We start from the raw sequence: 18,040 nt of genomic DNA, 5'->3' as shown, positions 1-18,040 counted from the left end.
ACAGAGAGCTAAAGGACCAACACCAAAGTGAGGCATCAACCTTTGAACTTCCCTTCCCATTCGGAACCAGCCCCAGCCCTAGCCCAGTGCATCAGCTTAGCCTTACTGGTGGAGGACTCTCTTCCTTCTTCACAGTGGGAGGCAGAGGCTTCTTAAAGACATCTTCTGGGGGAGCTGTCCCCTCACTGGCATTTTCCTGAAACTGATCAAAATCCCAGATAATTTTTATATGATACTTATAAAAGCTGGGTTTAGAGTTAACCCTGTTGAAATGAGTCTGATTTTCCAAACCTCTTAATTTGTGAAATATCTGTAATGTTACTATAATGATTCCAAAATTAAAAAAAAAAACTTTAAAAACATCACATTTAGTATATATCGAGTGATTACTATATGTCAGGCACCAGATGATGCATTTATATACATTATCTCCTTCAGCCTTTACTATAATCCTTCTAAATAGGCATTAATATGCTCATTTTACAAATGATTGAGAATATGGTTAGAAAGAATAAGGGGCAAAAGCAGAATCCAAGTATTAAGCCAGGGGCTTCCCTGGTGGCACAGTGGTCGAGAATCCGCCTGCCAATGCAGGGTACATGGGTTTGATCCCTGGTCTGGGAAGATCCCACATGCCGCAGAGCAACTAAGTCCGTGCACCACAACTACTGAGCCCATGCTCTAGAGCCCATGAGCCATAACTATTGAGCCCATGTGCCACAACTACTGAAGCCTGCGTGCCCATGCTCCACAACGAGAGAAGCCACCGCAATAAGAAGCCTGCGCACTGCAATGAAGAGTAGCCCCCACTCGCCGCAACTAGAGAAAGCCCGCACGCAGCAATGAAGACCCAACACAGATGAAAATAAATAAATTTATAAAGAAAACAAAAAAACCCCCACATATTAAGCCAGTATAACTTTAAAGTCTAAGTTTTCAGTGGTGATCATTTTGTAATGTATAGAAATTTTGAATCACTATGTTGTGAACCAAAACTAACATAGTGTTGTAGGGAAACAAAAGAAAAACATAACAAAACACCCAAACAAACAAACAAACTCAAAGAAAAAGAGATCAGATTTGTAGTTACCAGAGGCAGGGTGGGAGTAGGGGGTGGGGAAATTGGATGAAGGTAGTCAAAAGGTAAGAACTTCCAATTATAATATACATAAATACTAGACATGAACAGTGCTGTATGTTATATATGAAAGCTGTTAAGAGGATAAATCTGAAGAGTTCTCATCACAAGAAAAAAACATTTTTTTCCTTTTATTTTGTTTCTTTATGCGACAATGGATGTTCACTAAACTTACTGTGGTAATCATTTCATCATGTATATAAGTCAAATCATTATGCTGTATACCTTAAACTTATACAGTGCTGTATATTAATTATATCTCAACAAAATTAGAAGAAAAAAGTTCTCAGACAGATTCTTTCTCTATATATATGTATCTGCATAAACACTAGTAGTATTAGAAGGGGGAGGAAAAAAAGACAAGTTATGAATTAAGCCACAGGCTAATTCATCCATTTGCATTAATGCATAACTGGTGTCAGGGTGAATCAATATAATTCTTTGGAAAACAATTTGATTTTATGTCAGGAAATGTAAAAATGTTCATCATCTTTGTTCTTGAAAATTTATCCTAAGGAAGTAATTTAAAAAAGAAAAAATAAAATGTTAAATGCTGTATATTATAACAGAATAAGATTAGAAAGAAGAGACAAACAATGTAGGAATGATGAAGAAAACAAGGTCACAGTTTTACTATGAATTTTTACCATACAGGCATGGAAGTAATAAAGAGTATTATACAAACATGAAAAAATACTTATGATCAAATATAAAGTGAATAAAGAATAGAAAATGGTATCCCCTGCCTATAGAAGTGTGTATACGGAGTCAAGCACTGAAAAGGGATGTAGGAAAGTGAAACTGTGTGGAGCTGAGGTATTGGGGTTTGAGCTGAGCCACTTTGTTCCACCATCCACAGTTTCTGTATTTAGAAAAGAGAGTGACGACAGGCTGTAAGAGGCTAGTGGACTGCCTGCTTTTTTAGTAACTCTACACCTCAAACCCAGACCTCGTCTGTCTATGACTCTTTTCTTTTAATCTGTAATTATGTGGTGAAAAGGGAGCAGATTCACAAGTCATCTTACCCTTGTCACTCCTCGGTCTTTTTTCTCCTTGCTATCTCTTTTAGACGTTTCCTTCCTGCTGCTTGACTTTCCTTGACTGGTGGGTTTCTTTTCCTTGATGTCTTCTTCCTCAGGTGACCCAGGGTCCTGGGGCACATAGACTTCTTGCTGCAATACAGTTGGAAACAGTTAAGTCTACAGAACGTTTTACTTTCCCAGTAATTCCAGATCTAAGGAGCACAGTTCCCTTCTGAGGGAAAGAACAGCTCTCTCCCTCAAGCCTAAGAAGAGACCATATCAAACAATCGAAAACTCCACTTCAGGGGCCAGGATGTAGCCAGACCACTCACTGTCCATTTTTCCAAGAACAGCACTGTTCTTGCCTGTAATGCCACAACGCATTGATTTTCTATATGTACAACAGTTAACATGAAGATTATCATCTTTAAAATCCACCTAAATATAAAAAAAAAAAAAAAAAAATCCACCTAAATAAATATAACTCAATATAAAACCTGGACTTTTTAAAACAAGAAGTAGACATGAGGTACACATAGTACAACAGTGGAGCAGCTGCCTTGAATGGAGAAATATTCAGCTTATATAGATCTAAACTTTTATACTTTTCATGTAATGAGCAACCAGAGAATACAGGGAATAAAACCTTCAAAGTAACAAATCACAGGTACTTTACTCAAAAGAATCACTGACAAAATAACAAAGCCAAAAACTCACCTGGGTATTGGGGTCATAATAAGTTCCTGCCAAGGGGTCATAATAGTAGCCAGTAGCAGAATCATATATGTAGCAGTCAGATGAAGCTAGAGGGAATAAAACCAGAGCCAGTGTTAGTCCCTGTCCAATGAAGCCCTTGCTGGGGACTCATCAAGAACAATCTAAGAACGAGGCTGGCCAACCCAAAACAGTACAGAACCTGTAGACGATGCTCTCTGAGACATAACCCCTAGTCAACTGCATCTCTTGCCAACTTTGTGACCATGAAGATTTCAATGAATGAGTAGTCAAGCCAAAAAGAACAATAGAAATAAGACAAAGGTCACTCACACTGTTGTCCTTGTCGATTTGTATCTGAAGACCAGTCTGAATTTCTGCCACCTCCCCGCCTATCTCGGAAATATTTTTTACCCTATCACAGAAAGACAAGTTAAAATTATGGAACTTCTGATAGCCATTTACCTTAAAAATTACCCACTAGAGAAAATTTAAGATCACTCTTTCAGTCACTTGAGGATTTTAATAGAGCACCCCCCAACTGCTGAAGCCTACCTGATAGTAGTGCATGTGGTCAGAATGGTCCCCAGAATCATTTCTGCAACAAACAATACAACATGTCTTGAGCCTGCTACCAAAAGCCACTTGAGGAGTGCCCAACCCTACAGATTTGCTGAGAAACTCTTTTCCCTCTTTTGTATGGAAAGGAACCAACCCAGACAGTAAGCAAGTCTGGTGATGCAGAGACTCCCGAGGGGAGGGGCAGTGGGACTCCTACAAAGCTATCGGCTGAAGCAAAACAGCAACTGAGTTGAGGGTGCCAGAGCAAGATCTGCCCCATCCCTGTAAGCTTGCCTCTCTGATGCAGCCATTTCCCAGTTACCACTCCTGGGTCAAGATGAATGAAGGAGTAAAGAAGAATAAGATTTCCCAGCACTATGGGGGTATGAACAAAGTCAAGACAGCATTTTCTTAGGATTCCAAGGGGCAAGCATATATTGCAATTTTTTCCCTGCACATCCAAGACTGTACCGTCACCTGGGACCCAAAGATACCAGAGAATCAAGAGGGAAAAAACAGAAGTACCTAGTACTGCTATTTAAAGAGAAAAACAAAAACCTAGAGTCAGAACAAGGCAAGCTTCAGAAAAAGAAAACATACACACGTACCTGAAGCAACTCATACTGGGAAAGCACCACGTTTTACTACCTGTCTCTCCAGCCAGGAATAAGAGTTTCCTCCCAAAAACCTGAGTGGGGGTAGCACCCCTCTGCTTTACCTTCGTTTTCCAGTGGCCAGGTTTACAGCTACCATCTTCCCATCAATGCTAAATGGTGGATCAAGGTTCTGCAAGATCTTCACTACGCGAAGAGCTTCCTGGGGAAGCAAAGACTCATTTGAACCCAAAGAGGGAAAAGGACATGTCCCTTGAAAGAAAACTGAACATGGATTTTCCTTCTCAAAAGAAAAATTTCTAGGGCTTCCCTGGTGGCGCAGTGGTTGAGAGTCCACCTGCCGATGCAGGGGACACAGGTTTGTGCCCTGGTCCGGGAAGATCCCTCATGCCGCGGAGCGGCTGGGCCCGTGAGCCATGGCCGCTGAGCCTGTGCTCCGCAACGGGAGAGGCCACAACAATGAGAGGCCCGCATACCGCAAAAAAAAAAGAAAAATTTCTAAACATTATGTTCTGGTCATAACTGTAATACTAAGAGCACACTGGCAAAAACAGGCAACTCTTAATGAAGGGTTGATCAGAATAATGGTCAGAGTAGACATCAGTTCTTGGTATAAATTTCAGAAATTCAAATCCTCTTCTAGTCTGCAACTGTCATTGCATCAGATTCAGTTTACAAAGTCTCTTGTGATTTCTGAGCATGAAATCTAAGAAATATCAATGATTTTCATTGCTATCCTGTGAAATCTAAGAAATATCAATGATTTTCATTGCTATCCTCACATTACTTCCATAGAAAAGGGCCCCACAACTAAAACTTCAAGCCACAAGAAATCTATTAAAGCAACACTTTGAGGAAAAAGAGGAAATGCTCTGTTTCCATCAAACATAAAACTGTCTGTGGCCAGGCAAAATGATTTTAAGAAATCAGAAAATTCACTAAAATCTTGAAAAGGTTTAGTCCTCAGATTTTCCACAAGTGACTAAGCTGTCACTTTATTTTAACTGGAAACTGTAAATGCCACAAGACAAAAATGGATCTGGAAAACCACTCAGAGTTCCAACTTTCAAGGGCAGTCATTTCACCTGAATGAACCCCAAGAAAAGAGTAAGAGGGGTTATGGTACCAAGTAGCAAATGAGAATTCCAAGATTAAAGTCCTTCAAACCTTCTGGAGGTTTCTATAGCCAGCCATCCCTGGCTGAGGTAGTAGGAGGTGAGGGATCCAGGGGGTGGGGGTGGTGGTGACGGATAACTACGACTCACCGCATGGGAGTCAAGGTCAATAAAGCCATAGGTGTGGCCCATGGGGCCTGTTCTGTTCTTGATGATACGGACGTTAGCAGTAGTAAGGCGGACGTAGGGCTCCAGCACTTCCACTATCACCTCAGGTGGAGTGGAACGATAGATGCGTTTTAGCATGATTGCTGAACAAACCAAGCACAAATGGGAGAGGAGAAAGGAGAGAGAGAGAAAGGTTTACATTTTTGAAGTCCTCAGAGCCTGAGAGTGTGTGTGTGTGTGTGTGTGTGTGTGTGTGTGTGTATTTTTTTTTTACTGCAGATGACTGCAGATGTTACCCTGCTCTACCAAGGCTGGTTCTATAACAAAATGCTAGTCAAATACGTCATATTTTTCTTCCCCAATACTTAGATATCTAAAGTTATGCTTTGCTGCATCTGAATAGCAACTTGCTATTTGGAAGATATAGATTACTTCAGAGAGGCCGGGAAAAGCAAGAGCCTCTTCAATCAGGCCGAGCAGTTTTACTAGGGTGTAGGAAGCTGCTGGTCCAGAGCCACAACACAAGCAATCTATGTTCCAACCACAGTGGTCACAGTCTGGTACATGCCCCAACAAACCACTTACTTTTGCTTTCCCCATCCTGGCGTGTCTCCCCAGACCATGGCTCCTTCTCTCGGTCTCTTCGGAAGGTGAGCCCTTCCCTCCGCGAAGGAGGGAGATACCTTTCTGCTTCTCTCTTTTGATGTCCCAAGCGTGGTTCTTGTCCTTCTTCTCGCTTCTTGGGTTCAGATTCCTTATCAGCTGACCTTGGTTGGCTGGGTTGTTTTTCTGACGGTACTGGTATGGATGTTTTCTGAGGCTGAGGGTAGGTTATTAATTCTTGCTTGGCCTCTGTCGCTAGAGGAACAGAACAGAAAGAGAATCTCCAACAGGTTTTATCCCCCCAAACACTGTGATTCCTCCTTACCTGCCACCAAATACTTATACTGGAATGCTTTTATTTTGTTTTGTTTCGCTGCACCACGTGGCATGAGAGATCTTAGTTCCCCGACGAGGGACTGAACCTGGGCCACAGCAGTGAAAGCACCAAGTCCTAACCACTGGACCACCAGGGAATTCCCTGGAATAGTTTTAAAAGTCAAAGAAATACCTACAAAAAAGTCCTCTGACAGACTTTAAGCATGGCTAATAAGACAGCATATAAAATAGTTAACAGAAGAAACTACCCAGTATTTAAAAAATTTAATCTTACGAGCTTTCTATCACTTCCCCAACATTTAAATCTTTCATGAGACCCTGATCTTTATTATTATAACCAATGATAGAACAGATCTGGGGACAAAATTACCAAAGATATGGCCCTTGCTAGAAGTTTGCTAGAAACACTTATCTCAAACGTGTATGGCTAGGGGCCTTGCTTCTTCCAGTGTTAGGGTACTAAGATAGCTGCTCAAATTCTGTAGAACCAGACACCCTATTCTCCGGCGAAGCTAAGAAGAGACCTACCTGCACACAGCTCATTTATATGCAAATAATTACAATGGGCAAATGTCCTTCAAAATATAAACGACTCATTTCAAATCTCTTTCTAAAGCAGGATAATTTTTCCAGTTAATTGGAGGTATTTCTGCAATTAATTCATTCTTAGAGGAAGTCATGAGGCTCAAAAAGACATTCTATGGGAGCAGTGTAGAGATTACTTAACAGCAGTGACAGGCAACAAATGAATACTTGCTATGTATGTTTCCATGTTAAAGTTGTTTCAGCCATCTTAGTGGTATGGTGCTCAAGGGTTTTTATAAACCATCTGTTCATTTGTTAGAGTAGACTGAGAAAGAAGTCTTTCTTGAGGGAAAAAGTACAATTTTGCCTAATTGAAGTAATACAACAAGCTAAAAATCTCCAACCTGTCCATGGGGAAGTTATTTACTCACCTTCCCATATGCTGGTTTGGTCTCTAGAGCATGTAGAGCCTTCCCCAAAGATTTTCAGAACACCTGCTTCACAGCCCTCACTAGAGAGTAGAATCTCCACTATAGGCCAAAAGCCCAGCTAAGGAATTCTTTGTAGGCATGCTAAGTTCTAACCTTGGAACAAACAGATCTTTCAGAAGACTAACAGGATCCCAGCACTGAACTGTATTTTATGGTCATGCACTAGCTTTCCTTACAGAATAATATCAGAAAGAGGCACATAACAGTCATTGTTATAGGACTATTGTTACAGATGCCTTTGACACACTCTTCAAGGTTGTTTACCTACAGGTTCTCAGGAGAAATTAACTTTAAAACCAAGTTACTGAGAAGCTGTTAGGTTTATTACTCTATAAAAATAACACAAACCCTCAATCCTGATTATTGTCTCTTGTTTATATTTTTACTGTTACTTTAACAAATGTTTTTGTGTTGAAGATCCTCAAATGTTTAGAACGTAAATGAGAAAATAATAACAATAGCAAATTATTCCCAATAACTTCAAAGAAGCTGGGGTAGGGTGGGTGGGGTGTCCACATGGACTAATGCCATGTAGACTCCTTCTCAGTCTAATATCCTTAAAATGTATTCTGAGTAACAATACTACTGACATCTGGTCAGCTGTGTTATGGATAAGGAGCCCATAACCCATCTCATTCCCCTGGCAGAACTCTGAGATCCAAAACGATTTACTAACAGGTCACATGAAGTTAGCTATCACACTGCACTTTTAAGAGCTTTACAGATCATCTTGTATTTAGGGATGATCACTCTTTGAAGCCAAGGAAAGCATGAAATTTGTTTTGCTCAGTGCACAAAATAAAAACTACCACCTCCATCTCTACCACCACTCACCTTCCCTTGGGCACTTGCAGAATGAACATGAAGATCGGTGTCCACCAGTGCTGGCCTTACACTACAAGGGAAAGGAAAAGAATTCAAATTGACCAAAAAAAAATTTTTTTTTTAAATCTTACTTACATCCAACACAGCAACAACTGCCAAAAAATGAAAGAAATAAGCCATATCCCAGATCACCTTAAAACCTTATCAGTCTGATGTCTTCCACTCATCAGAGCTGACGTGGACTCTGATGAGCTGGTGTTTGAGAGCTGCCTCTAACAGGGTATATGGACCTTGGAGCAGCCCCAAATGCTTTTGCTCTGGACAAGGATTTCTACAGGAAGTAAACTTGACTAAGAAGACTGGACTATTAAGTGGTTTATAGGATATACTGCCCTAAAGCTGTTACCACTCAGTCTGCATCCAAAATTTGATCCTGAACTGGTTATGACAACCCTATTCAGGCTTGGCTGGAACTGAGAAGAATCCAGTGATCAATTCCTTTCTCAAATACTGATTTTATAAAGGGCACAGAAGGAGGCGGATGATCCATAAGTAGTGTCTCTGGCAGCTATTCTGAGGATGTTAAAAGGAAAAGTTACATTCACTACCCTAGAACAAGGGAAGAGACACTTTGCATTGTGAGTGTAGTTCTTCTTATCTGAACCTATGAACAAATAGGCAAGTCTATCATTGCCCAACCCCAAACACAGCCCCAAACCTGAACTTTTGCCACTGAGCTCAGAGTGTTAGAAGGGCAGAGTTGACTGGTAAGAAACCAAAAGAGCAGGAACCATGAAAAGGATTCTATGAGTAGGGTCTTGTAGGTTGAGTAAAAGAATACCAAATGGAGGAGGAGAGAATAATAATAAAAGCAGCAGCAGCTAATGATTAAACAGCACACAGCATGTACTGGGCTTACTTTACATGTGGTCACTTGCTGATCCAAACAACTATTATCTCCCCAATTTGTAGATAATGAAACTGAGGCCTGGAGAGGTTAAGTCACTTGAGCAAGGTGATTAAAGTCAATTACTTTATTGTTCCCTTCTCTGTAAGCAGATCATACACACAGCCCTGCCCACTGTCAAGTGACTGTGGTGCCTCCCTGTAGGGTGAGTGACTTCACTGTCAGCCTTGCCACATGTCTTGCTTTGGTCAATGGAGCATGAGTGAACGTGATCTACACAGGTCTGGTAGAAGCTTTAAGAGCCAATGCTTGTGTAGATGAGCGTCCTGTTCTTTCCCTTGGCCAGGAGTCCCGATGCGGGACTAACTCCTTCCACCTGGGTCCCAGACTGAGCAGCCAAGCCGAACTGCAGCAACTGCCCACAGCCCCTGGACATGTAATGTGAGCGAAGAATATGTTTGTCAATGTAAATCACTAGGATTTGAGGGCTATTTGTTATTACAGTTGGCCCTCCATATCCACAGGTTCCACATCTGCAGATTAACCAACTACAGATCAAATATATTTGGGGGAAAAAAATTCCAGAAAGTCCCAAAAAGCAAAACTTGAATTTGCCACATGCCAGCAGCTATTCACATAGCATTTACATTGTATTATCTACTATAAGTAATCTAGAGATGATTTAAAGTACACGAGAGGATGTGCCTAGGTTATGTGCAAATACTACATCATTCTATACAAGAGACTTGAGCATCTGTGGATTTTGATATCAGCAGGGTGTCTTGGACTCAATCCCCCACAGATACCATTGGATGACTGTACAGCAGAGCTGTAAGTGGGGTAATCAGGATCCTAACCTGAGTAGGTATAATTTAAATACCATAAAATCCATCAGTTTTAAGTGTCCAATTCAATGATTTCTAGCATATCTATAATACAATCATCACCATAATCTAACTTTAGAACATTTTCTTCATCCCCAAAAGAAACCTGGTGGAGTCATCTCCCATTCTCACCCCCAGTCCTATAGAATTAATCTTTTGCGTCTGGCATAGTCTTTTCCCAGTTCATTCATGTTGTAGCACCTATCAGTACTTCATTCCTTTTTACTGCTAAATAGCATTCCACTGTATGGCTATACCACATTTTGTTTATCCATTCATCAGTTGATGGGCATTTGGGTTGCTTCTACTTTTTGGTTATTATGAGTAATACCGCTATGAATTTTTTTAAAAGTCAGTGCATTTCACATCAGGCCAAAGATCACATATGCAGGGTTGGCACCTCAACTCTTCCAGAAAAGCACAAAAATTACAAAGTATCTCTGAAACAGCTGAACAAGTGGCCTGCCATTTTAGGGAACAATTTAACCAAGCTATTCTGTTCTTTCAAGCAACAGCCTTGGCAACAGCTACATAATTCTGATGTCAGATATTAACATTTTTGTCTGCTGGTTAACAGAAAATAGAGTTCAAAACTTTCCCTTTAATGCTATCTCCCTCCACCTCTTGATTATAAAATAAACAATACGTGTGCATTATAGCTAATAATGGAAAGTTTAAGAGACAGGGGAAAATCACTCATAATTCTAAGACATAGAGGCAGTCACTATTAAAATGCAAAATGTTCTCAAAATTCTAATGGCCTTTTTTGCAGAAATGGAAAAGCAGATCCTCAAATGTATATGAAATTGCAAGGGACCCTGAGTAGCCAAAACAGTTTTGAAAAAGAAGAACAAAATCGAAGGACTCACACTTCCCGACTGCAAAACTTACTAAAGAGTTACAGTAATCAAAACAGTGTGGTGGGTTTCCCTGGTGGCGCAGTGGTTAAGAATATGCCTGCCAATGCGGGGGACGCGGGTTCGAGCCCTGGTCTGGGAAGATCCCACATGCCGTGGAGCAGCTGGGCCTGTGTGCCACAACTACTGAGCTCTCACGAGCCACAACTACTGAGCCCTCATGAGCCACAACTACTGAGCCCACATGCTGCAACTGCTGAGGACCGCGTGCCTAGAGCCTGTGTGCCACAACAGGCAAAGCCACCGCACCATAGCCAAGAGTGCCCCTGCTCGCTGCAACTGGAGAGGGTCCATGCGCAGCAACGACGACCCAACGCAGCCAAAAACACAAAAACAGTGTGGTACTGGCATAAGGATAAAAATATAGATCAACAGAATAAAACTGAGAGTCTACAGAAATAAACCTATACATCTATGGTCAAATGATTTCCAACGAGAGTACCAAAACCATTCAACGGGGAAATAATAGTTAATTCAACAAATGGTGCTGGGAAAACTGAATATCCACATTCCAAAGAATGAAACTGGACCCTTACCTCATACCTGGAACAAAAATTAACTCAAAATAGACCAAAGATCTAAATATAAAAGCCAAAACTATAAATTTCTTAGAAGAAAACATACGGATAAGTCTTCAAGACCTTGGCTTTGGCAATGGTTTCATGACACCAAAGGACAAGCAATAAAAGAAAAAAAAATAGGGGCTTCCCTGGTGGTGCAGTGGTTAAGAATCCGCCTGCCAATGCAGGAGACACAGGTTTGAGCCCTGGTCCAGGAAGATCCCACATGCCGTGGAGCACCTAAGCCCGTGCACCACAACTACTGAGCCTGCACTCTAGAGCCCATGAGACACAACTACTGAAGCCCACGCTCTGTAACAAGAGAAGCCACCGCAATGAGAAGTCCGCGCATCCCAATGAAGAGCAGCCCCCGTTCACTGCAACTAGAGAAAGACCGTGCACAGCAACGAAGACCCAACACAGTCCAAAATAAATAAATATATAAATAAATTTTTTTAAAAAAAGAAAAAAATAGATGAATTGGACTTTATCAAAATTAAAACCTTGTGTATCAAAGGACACTATCAAGCAAGTGAAAGACAACACACAGAATGGGAGAAAATATTTGCAAATCACGTATCTGATAAGGGATAAACATCCAGAAAATATAAAGAACTCTTACAACTTTTTCTTTTTTTTTTTTTTTGGCCACACTGCACAGCTTGTGGGATCTTAGTTCCCCGACCAAGGATTGCCACTGCAGTCAAAGCACCAAGTCCTAACCACTGGACCACCAGGGAATTCCCAAGAACTCTTACAAATTAACAAGAAGACAGAGGGGAGGGATATATTGGAAGATTGGGATTGACATACACACACTACTATATATAAAATAGATTAACTAATAAGGACCTACACTGTATAGCACAGGGAACTCTACTCAATACTCTGTAATGGCCTATATGGGAAAAGAATCTAAAAAAGAGTGGATATAAATATATGTATAACTGATTCACTTTCCTGTACACCTGAAACTAACACAACATTGTAAATCAACTACACTCCAAAAAAAAAAAAAAGACAACCTAATCAAAAATGGACTTGAATAAACATTTTTCCAAAGAAGATATACTAGTGGCTACAAACACAAGAAAAGATGCTCAACATCATTAGTCATTAGGGGAATGCAAATCATCATCATAATCATGATGATGAGATACTATTTCATACTCACTGGTGGTTGTGAAATAGTTTGATGGCTACTATCAAAAAAAAAAAAGGAATATAACAAATGTTGGCAAGGATGTGGAGAAATTGGAACCCTCAGACACTGCTGGAGGGAATGCAAAATGGTGCAGCTGCTGTCTGTGGAAAACAGTTTATTGGTTCCTCAAAGAGTTAAAAAATGAAAAGTACCATATGACCCAACAATTCTACTCCTGGGCACTTCCAAAAGAACTGAAAACAGGTTTTCAAACAAAAATTTGCACATGAATATTCATAGCAGTCTTATTCTCAATAGCCAAGAAGTAGAAACAACTCAAATGTCCATCAACTGATGAACAGATAAACAAGATGTGGTATATCCATATAATATTATTCAGCCATAAAAATAAATGCAGTACTGATACACACTATAACATGGATGAACCTTGAAAACATGCTAAGTGAAAGAAGGCAGACACAAAAGGTCACATAATATATGGTTCTACTTATATGAAATGTTCAGAATAGGCACATTCATAGAGATAAAAAACAGAGTAGTAATAGTGGTTTCCAGAAACTGAGGGAAAGGGGAATGGGAAGAGACTGTTTAATAGATATGGGGTTTCCTTTTAGGATGATGAAAAAGTTCTAGAATTAGACAGTGTTGATGATTGCACTTCATTGTGAATGTACTTAAGGCTACTGAATTATATGCTTTAAAATGGTTAAAATGGTAAATTTAATGTTATGTGTATTTCACCACCTTTTAAAAAATAGTTAAATGTTTTCCTAAATTGACAGCTTAAGGTACTACATCCATGAACTATGAATACTTTGGTCAATGACAATCATAGCTATTCAAATTGTATTCAAAAATGTAAAGCTAAAACTTTTACTTAATTTTATCAAGTTCTACAACACTTTTAATGAATCTTGGTTCAGAAACTTTATATAGATTTTTCAAATTTATTTTTGAAACTAAACAGTAGCAATGAAAAGTGACAAAATATATTTTCATGCTCATTTGCAATCAAACTGGACTTCTAAAAAGAGTATAGCCTGGGGCTTCCCTGGTGGCGCAGTGGTTGAGAGTCCGCCTGCCAATGCAGGGGACACGGGTTCGTGCCCCAGTCCGGGAAGATCCCACATGCCGCGGAGCGGCTGGGCCCGTGAGCCATGGCCGCTGAGCCTGCGCGTCCGGAGCCTGTGCTCCGCAACGTGAGAGGCCTACGTATCGCAAAAAAAAAAAAAAAAAAAGAGTAGAGCCTAAAATCTTTATATATGCCATTCAAGAACAATATGAAGTTGAAGAGAGGAAAAATACCATGGTACCTAAAGTTCTATATCCTTGGAAACCCCTGAATATCCAAAAAAAATGTGTATCTCTCACAGAACCAGCCTCTTTATATACATCATTCCAAACACTAATAAATCCTCTTTACCCCAGGAAGGGTAACTGGGGAGAGGTTATAAGTCAAGGGACTGTTTTTCTTTCAGTTTGTAATCAACAGAAAGCATGGCATATGTCCTTGGGAAAAGGTCTCCAACTACAGACCCAGAACCCTCTATGGCCACAGGCAGTAGCTGGGAAGCAGAAATTATAGATGATCTTGCCCTGACCTCCAGTTCATCTGAAGTGAACCAAGGAAGAAGAGCTTTGCCCTTGGCAATGCATACTACACCAGGCAGCATTCCTGTAGACATGGAGGAGCTGTGATGCTGGATCCTTACTTCTAAGGAGAGGAATTCTTGGCACTTACCCGTTTGCAGTACCAAAAATCCAGGCTTGGTACATACTCAAGGGTGACCTCTTTGTCATGGATCATTAGAGTTCCCTGTAAAGACAAAGACAGAAGCCATTAACATTAACCTTTGGAGAAACAAAGAGACAGGAAAGCACAGAGAGCCTTTCCAGTCCCTAAGTTGAAACATTTTACAAAGAGTGGGCTTATTCATCAGCAAAAGGAAATGGCTGTTATAAGCCACAGACTTGGGACAGTGTGGCAGAGCAAGCTTAAGCTTAGGGAAAGGGAATGGGAGAAGGTGAAATCAGTCTTCAGCCTTGGCTCCTGTGGGTTGGGGCACTGTCTTTGGGCAGGTTAGGCCCAGTCTACTCCTCCAGAGGTCATGTAGTCCCAGCACGTCCCCCACCTGGCTAGGGAGCTGGCACACTGTCAAGAAGCAAACTCTTTCCTTCTGAAGCACAGAGGCACAGGAGCCCTCTCAATTATCTTCTTTTCCATGGCTAACTCAAATCCCCTTGGTGAGGTAGTACGGGCTCTTAACTTTGGTGCCTGAAAACTTTTTTTGCAATACTGCTGCATGGCAAAAGCACCAAAAGAAAGAGGTACAACACCGAAGACAGGAAGAAAAGAGGAATGTGAAAGCTTCACGGCAGGTCACATCCTTAGAGCAGGAAACTGAATGGCTGGTGGTGGCAGCAGTGGTGGTAGTGGCGGTGGTGGCAGCAGCATCACTGTGGCTTGGAGCCTTCAGAGTGAGCTGGCCATGAGAACTGAGGAGCAACCATTGGCAAATAAGCACTTTGGGAAAGCCTGGCACCAGAACAGGTGGGAAAAGGGGTTCAACAAGCCTGCAGTTACAGAGCTCCTTTGCCTCTGCATTTTGGACAAGACACGAATTCTTTCACATCAAGAAAAAAAATAAATTTTGTTTAATAAACACTAGACAGCAGATATGTGTTAGAGCAGAGGAAAAAAAAATCTCTGCCTACTGACAAGGGACCCTCACCCACACTTGCAAGTGAACTAACCGAGGATGCGACTCTGGAACTAGCCCCTGCGCTGTGTTCATTCTCCGCCCTCTAGGGTCCTCTGTGTCTCCTCAGACAGGGCTCTGAGTTATACAAGGCATTTCTTTGCAATTGGACCTCAGTTTCTTGCTTGAATCCATACATCTGTCAAATAATGCTTTACCTCTCTGCTTTTCACACCAAAAGAGTCAAGAGAAATACATAGAATAAAATTATTGTCTTGTGAAAACAAAACAAAACAAAAAAAAACCTGCCCACCTACCTAAGCCCTAGAATCTGGTCTCTGAGAAACTGTTTCATGGTTTGTTCTCAAGGCTAGAGGACAATGATAATAAAAATTTGCTAACATTTTTTAAGTGCTTACTCAGAGCCAGAAACTGTTAAGTATGTTATCTCATTTAACCCCTAAATGATCCCATGATCATTATCTCCATTTTACAGATGACGAAACATGCTCAGAGAGGTAAGGTTACCCAGCTGGTGAAAGGGAGAGGCAGATTCACTTCTGGGGCTGTAGATAAGGGACTGCCTGCTGCATTTGGCAACTCCTGCTCACTCTTAGGGATAGGTAATCTGCTCTAGGAGCCAATCCAGGAAAGAGAAAAAGCTCTGCAGACAGGGAGGGTCGGGGGATTATCACTCTGCCAAGCTCTACCTATACAGGAGGTTGGTCAAGATGATACCCTTCCACCCAGAGGCAGTATATCATGTCATTTAAGAATATGGACTCTGGGTCAGGTTCCCTAAACTTGCATCCTGACTCCACTCCATGACCTTCATCAGCAAGGTCCTTAACTTCTCTGCGCTTCAGTTTCCTCATTTGTAAAGTAGGAATAACAGTACCTACTTCATAAGGTGGTTATGAAGATTAAGTAAATTAATACATGTCAAGTGCTTAGCATGGGATATAGTTAGGGCTCAATACCTGTATTTCGAGCCCTAAGTGCTAGAAAAGGACTAGTCACTCATTCATCAGATTAGCTACTCACTTCATCTTACTTGCTTGTCAGGTGATAATACTTCACACTCCATTTCAATCTACTGAAAGACTAAGCTTTCATAAGGGAATGGTCACTGCATGTCAGAACCTGTATCTTTATGACAGCGCTTAGTGTTAGTTTTCAAATGCTGGGCCAAATCTGATCAACCAGGCTAAATCTTGCTGGTCTTTTATTATCAGTACCAAGCTCAGTACTTGGTACAGAAAAGGAGCTTAATAAGCAGTTATGGAACGAAAAAAAGACTGAATGGATCCAACTATCCCTGGAAGACTGGAGTGCTTTAGCACACAGTGGCTCTAGAGGAAGGTACTGCTGTCGTGTACACCTGTACACCCAGTCCATAAAACACGGGGGTTGCCATTTGAACAGTGAACAGTGCCATCAGAACAAGGCAATACTGTGAATTGCAGTCAATTGCAAATTCTGATTGTACCACTTGGAGGCATCAGTAGACTCAGGAATTCCTAAGGCAAGGAGCACGTTATACTTATCAGATAACAAATATGATGTTCCAGAAGCTGTTGATGACTTTCTGTCGAAGCTAGGGAACTCGCCCTGCTAGGAGTACTCACAGCATATCAATTTGAGAAGATTACCTTCAATTCATGTGTTACAATGGCATGCATGATTTCTTTTTTTTTTTGGCAGCACCACGAGGCTTTCAGGATCCTAGTTCTCGGACCAGGGATTGAACCCGTACCCCCTGCAACGGAAGTGCAGAGTCCTAACCACTGATTTCTTATTCCTCAGAGCCCCCTACAACTAAGGCGGCCCTTTCTTTTCAATCTGCACATGGTTAGACATGAGGCTACCAGACACCACTGCTAAAGAATACAAAATGGCTGTTAAACCCATCACTATTGAAGAACAGAGCGAATTGATTTTTTATAAATTTATTTATGACTGCATGGGGTCTTCTCATTGCGGTGGCCTCTCTTGTTGTGGAGCACGGGCTCTAGGCACGCGGGCTTCAGTAGCTGTGGCTCGAAGGCTCTAGAGTGCAGGCTCAGTAGTTGTGGCGCACGGGCTTATTTGCTCCGCGGCATGTGGGATCCTCCCAGACAAGGGCTCGAACCCATGTGTCCTGCATTGGCAGGCAGATTCTTAACCACTGTGCCACCAGGGAAGCCCAGGAGCCAACTGTTTTAATAAGAATAAACAGACACGGGACTTCCCTGGTGGTCCAATGGTTAAGAATCTGCCTTCCAATTCAGGGGACACAGGTTTGATCCCTGGTGGGGGAACTAAAATCCCACTGCCTCGGGGCAACTAAGCCCACGCCCCACAACTACTGAGCCCATGCACCACAACTAGAGAGAAGCCCATGCCCCGCAATGAGGAGCCTGTGTGTTGCAGTGGAGAATCCCACGTACTACAACTAAGACCCGATGCAGCCCAAAACAAATCAATAAATAAATATGTTTTTAAAAAAATTCTAAGAAAAAAAGAATAAACAGACACAAAAAACTCGAATAAGAACAATCAGGTTGATTTATGATTTGATTCCCCAGGTGTTATACAGCGGCTGCCCAGATGTACCAAGCACAGGCGTGACTTATACTGTACTCCTCCCCATTCCTGTCAGGTCTTTTGTTCAGATTTCATAAAGATATGCCAGTGTCTCCTAAGGAAACAACCTGTGGGGAGTTGGATTAATAAGTGGGTAGGATGATTTTGTAACTTTTTGGTTGACCACTTTTTTTTTTTTTTTGCGGTACGCGGGCCTCTCACTGTTGTGGC

At 41.4% G+C, this 18,040-nt stretch overlaps 1 protein-coding gene across 3 annotated transcripts in view; it reads right to left on the bottom strand.

Moving 5' to 3' along the window:
• Positions 1–18,040, bottom strand: part of RBM6 (RNA binding motif protein 6) — a 107,018-nt gene that overhangs the window by 8,162 nt on the left and 80,816 nt on the right. For 2 of the 3 annotated variants that reach the window (XM_079933616.1, XM_079933617.1), the window contains 10 exons: positions 14,287–14,361; positions 8,122–8,182; positions 5,918–6,190; positions 5,315–5,475; positions 4,154–4,251; positions 3,430–3,472; positions 3,208–3,289; positions 2,878–2,963; positions 2,164–2,310; positions 107–202 (listed from right to left, as the gene is read on the bottom strand). In XM_079933616.1, the coding sequence (XP_079789742.1) occupies positions 107–202; positions 2,164–2,310; positions 2,878–2,963; positions 3,208–3,289; positions 3,430–3,472; positions 4,154–4,251; positions 5,315–5,475; positions 5,918–6,190; positions 8,122–8,182; positions 14,287–14,361 (1,122 nt within the window). Of the gene's footprint in view, positions 1–106; positions 203–2,163; positions 2,311–2,877; positions 2,964–3,207; positions 3,290–3,429; positions 3,473–4,153; positions 4,252–5,314; positions 5,476–5,917; positions 6,191–8,121; positions 8,183–14,286; positions 14,362–15,299; positions 17,249–18,040 lie in introns of those variants that run through there. The other variant, XM_079933618.1, reaches the window with a different exon arrangement.

The sequence above is a fragment of the Stenella coeruleoalba genome (assembly GCF_951394435.1).
Source record: "Stenella coeruleoalba genome assembly, chromosome: 10".
Classification (NCBI taxonomy): Eukaryota; Metazoa; Chordata; class Mammalia; order Artiodactyla; family Delphinidae; genus Stenella; species Stenella coeruleoalba.
This window is presented reverse-complemented; position numbering and strand designations above follow the sequence as displayed.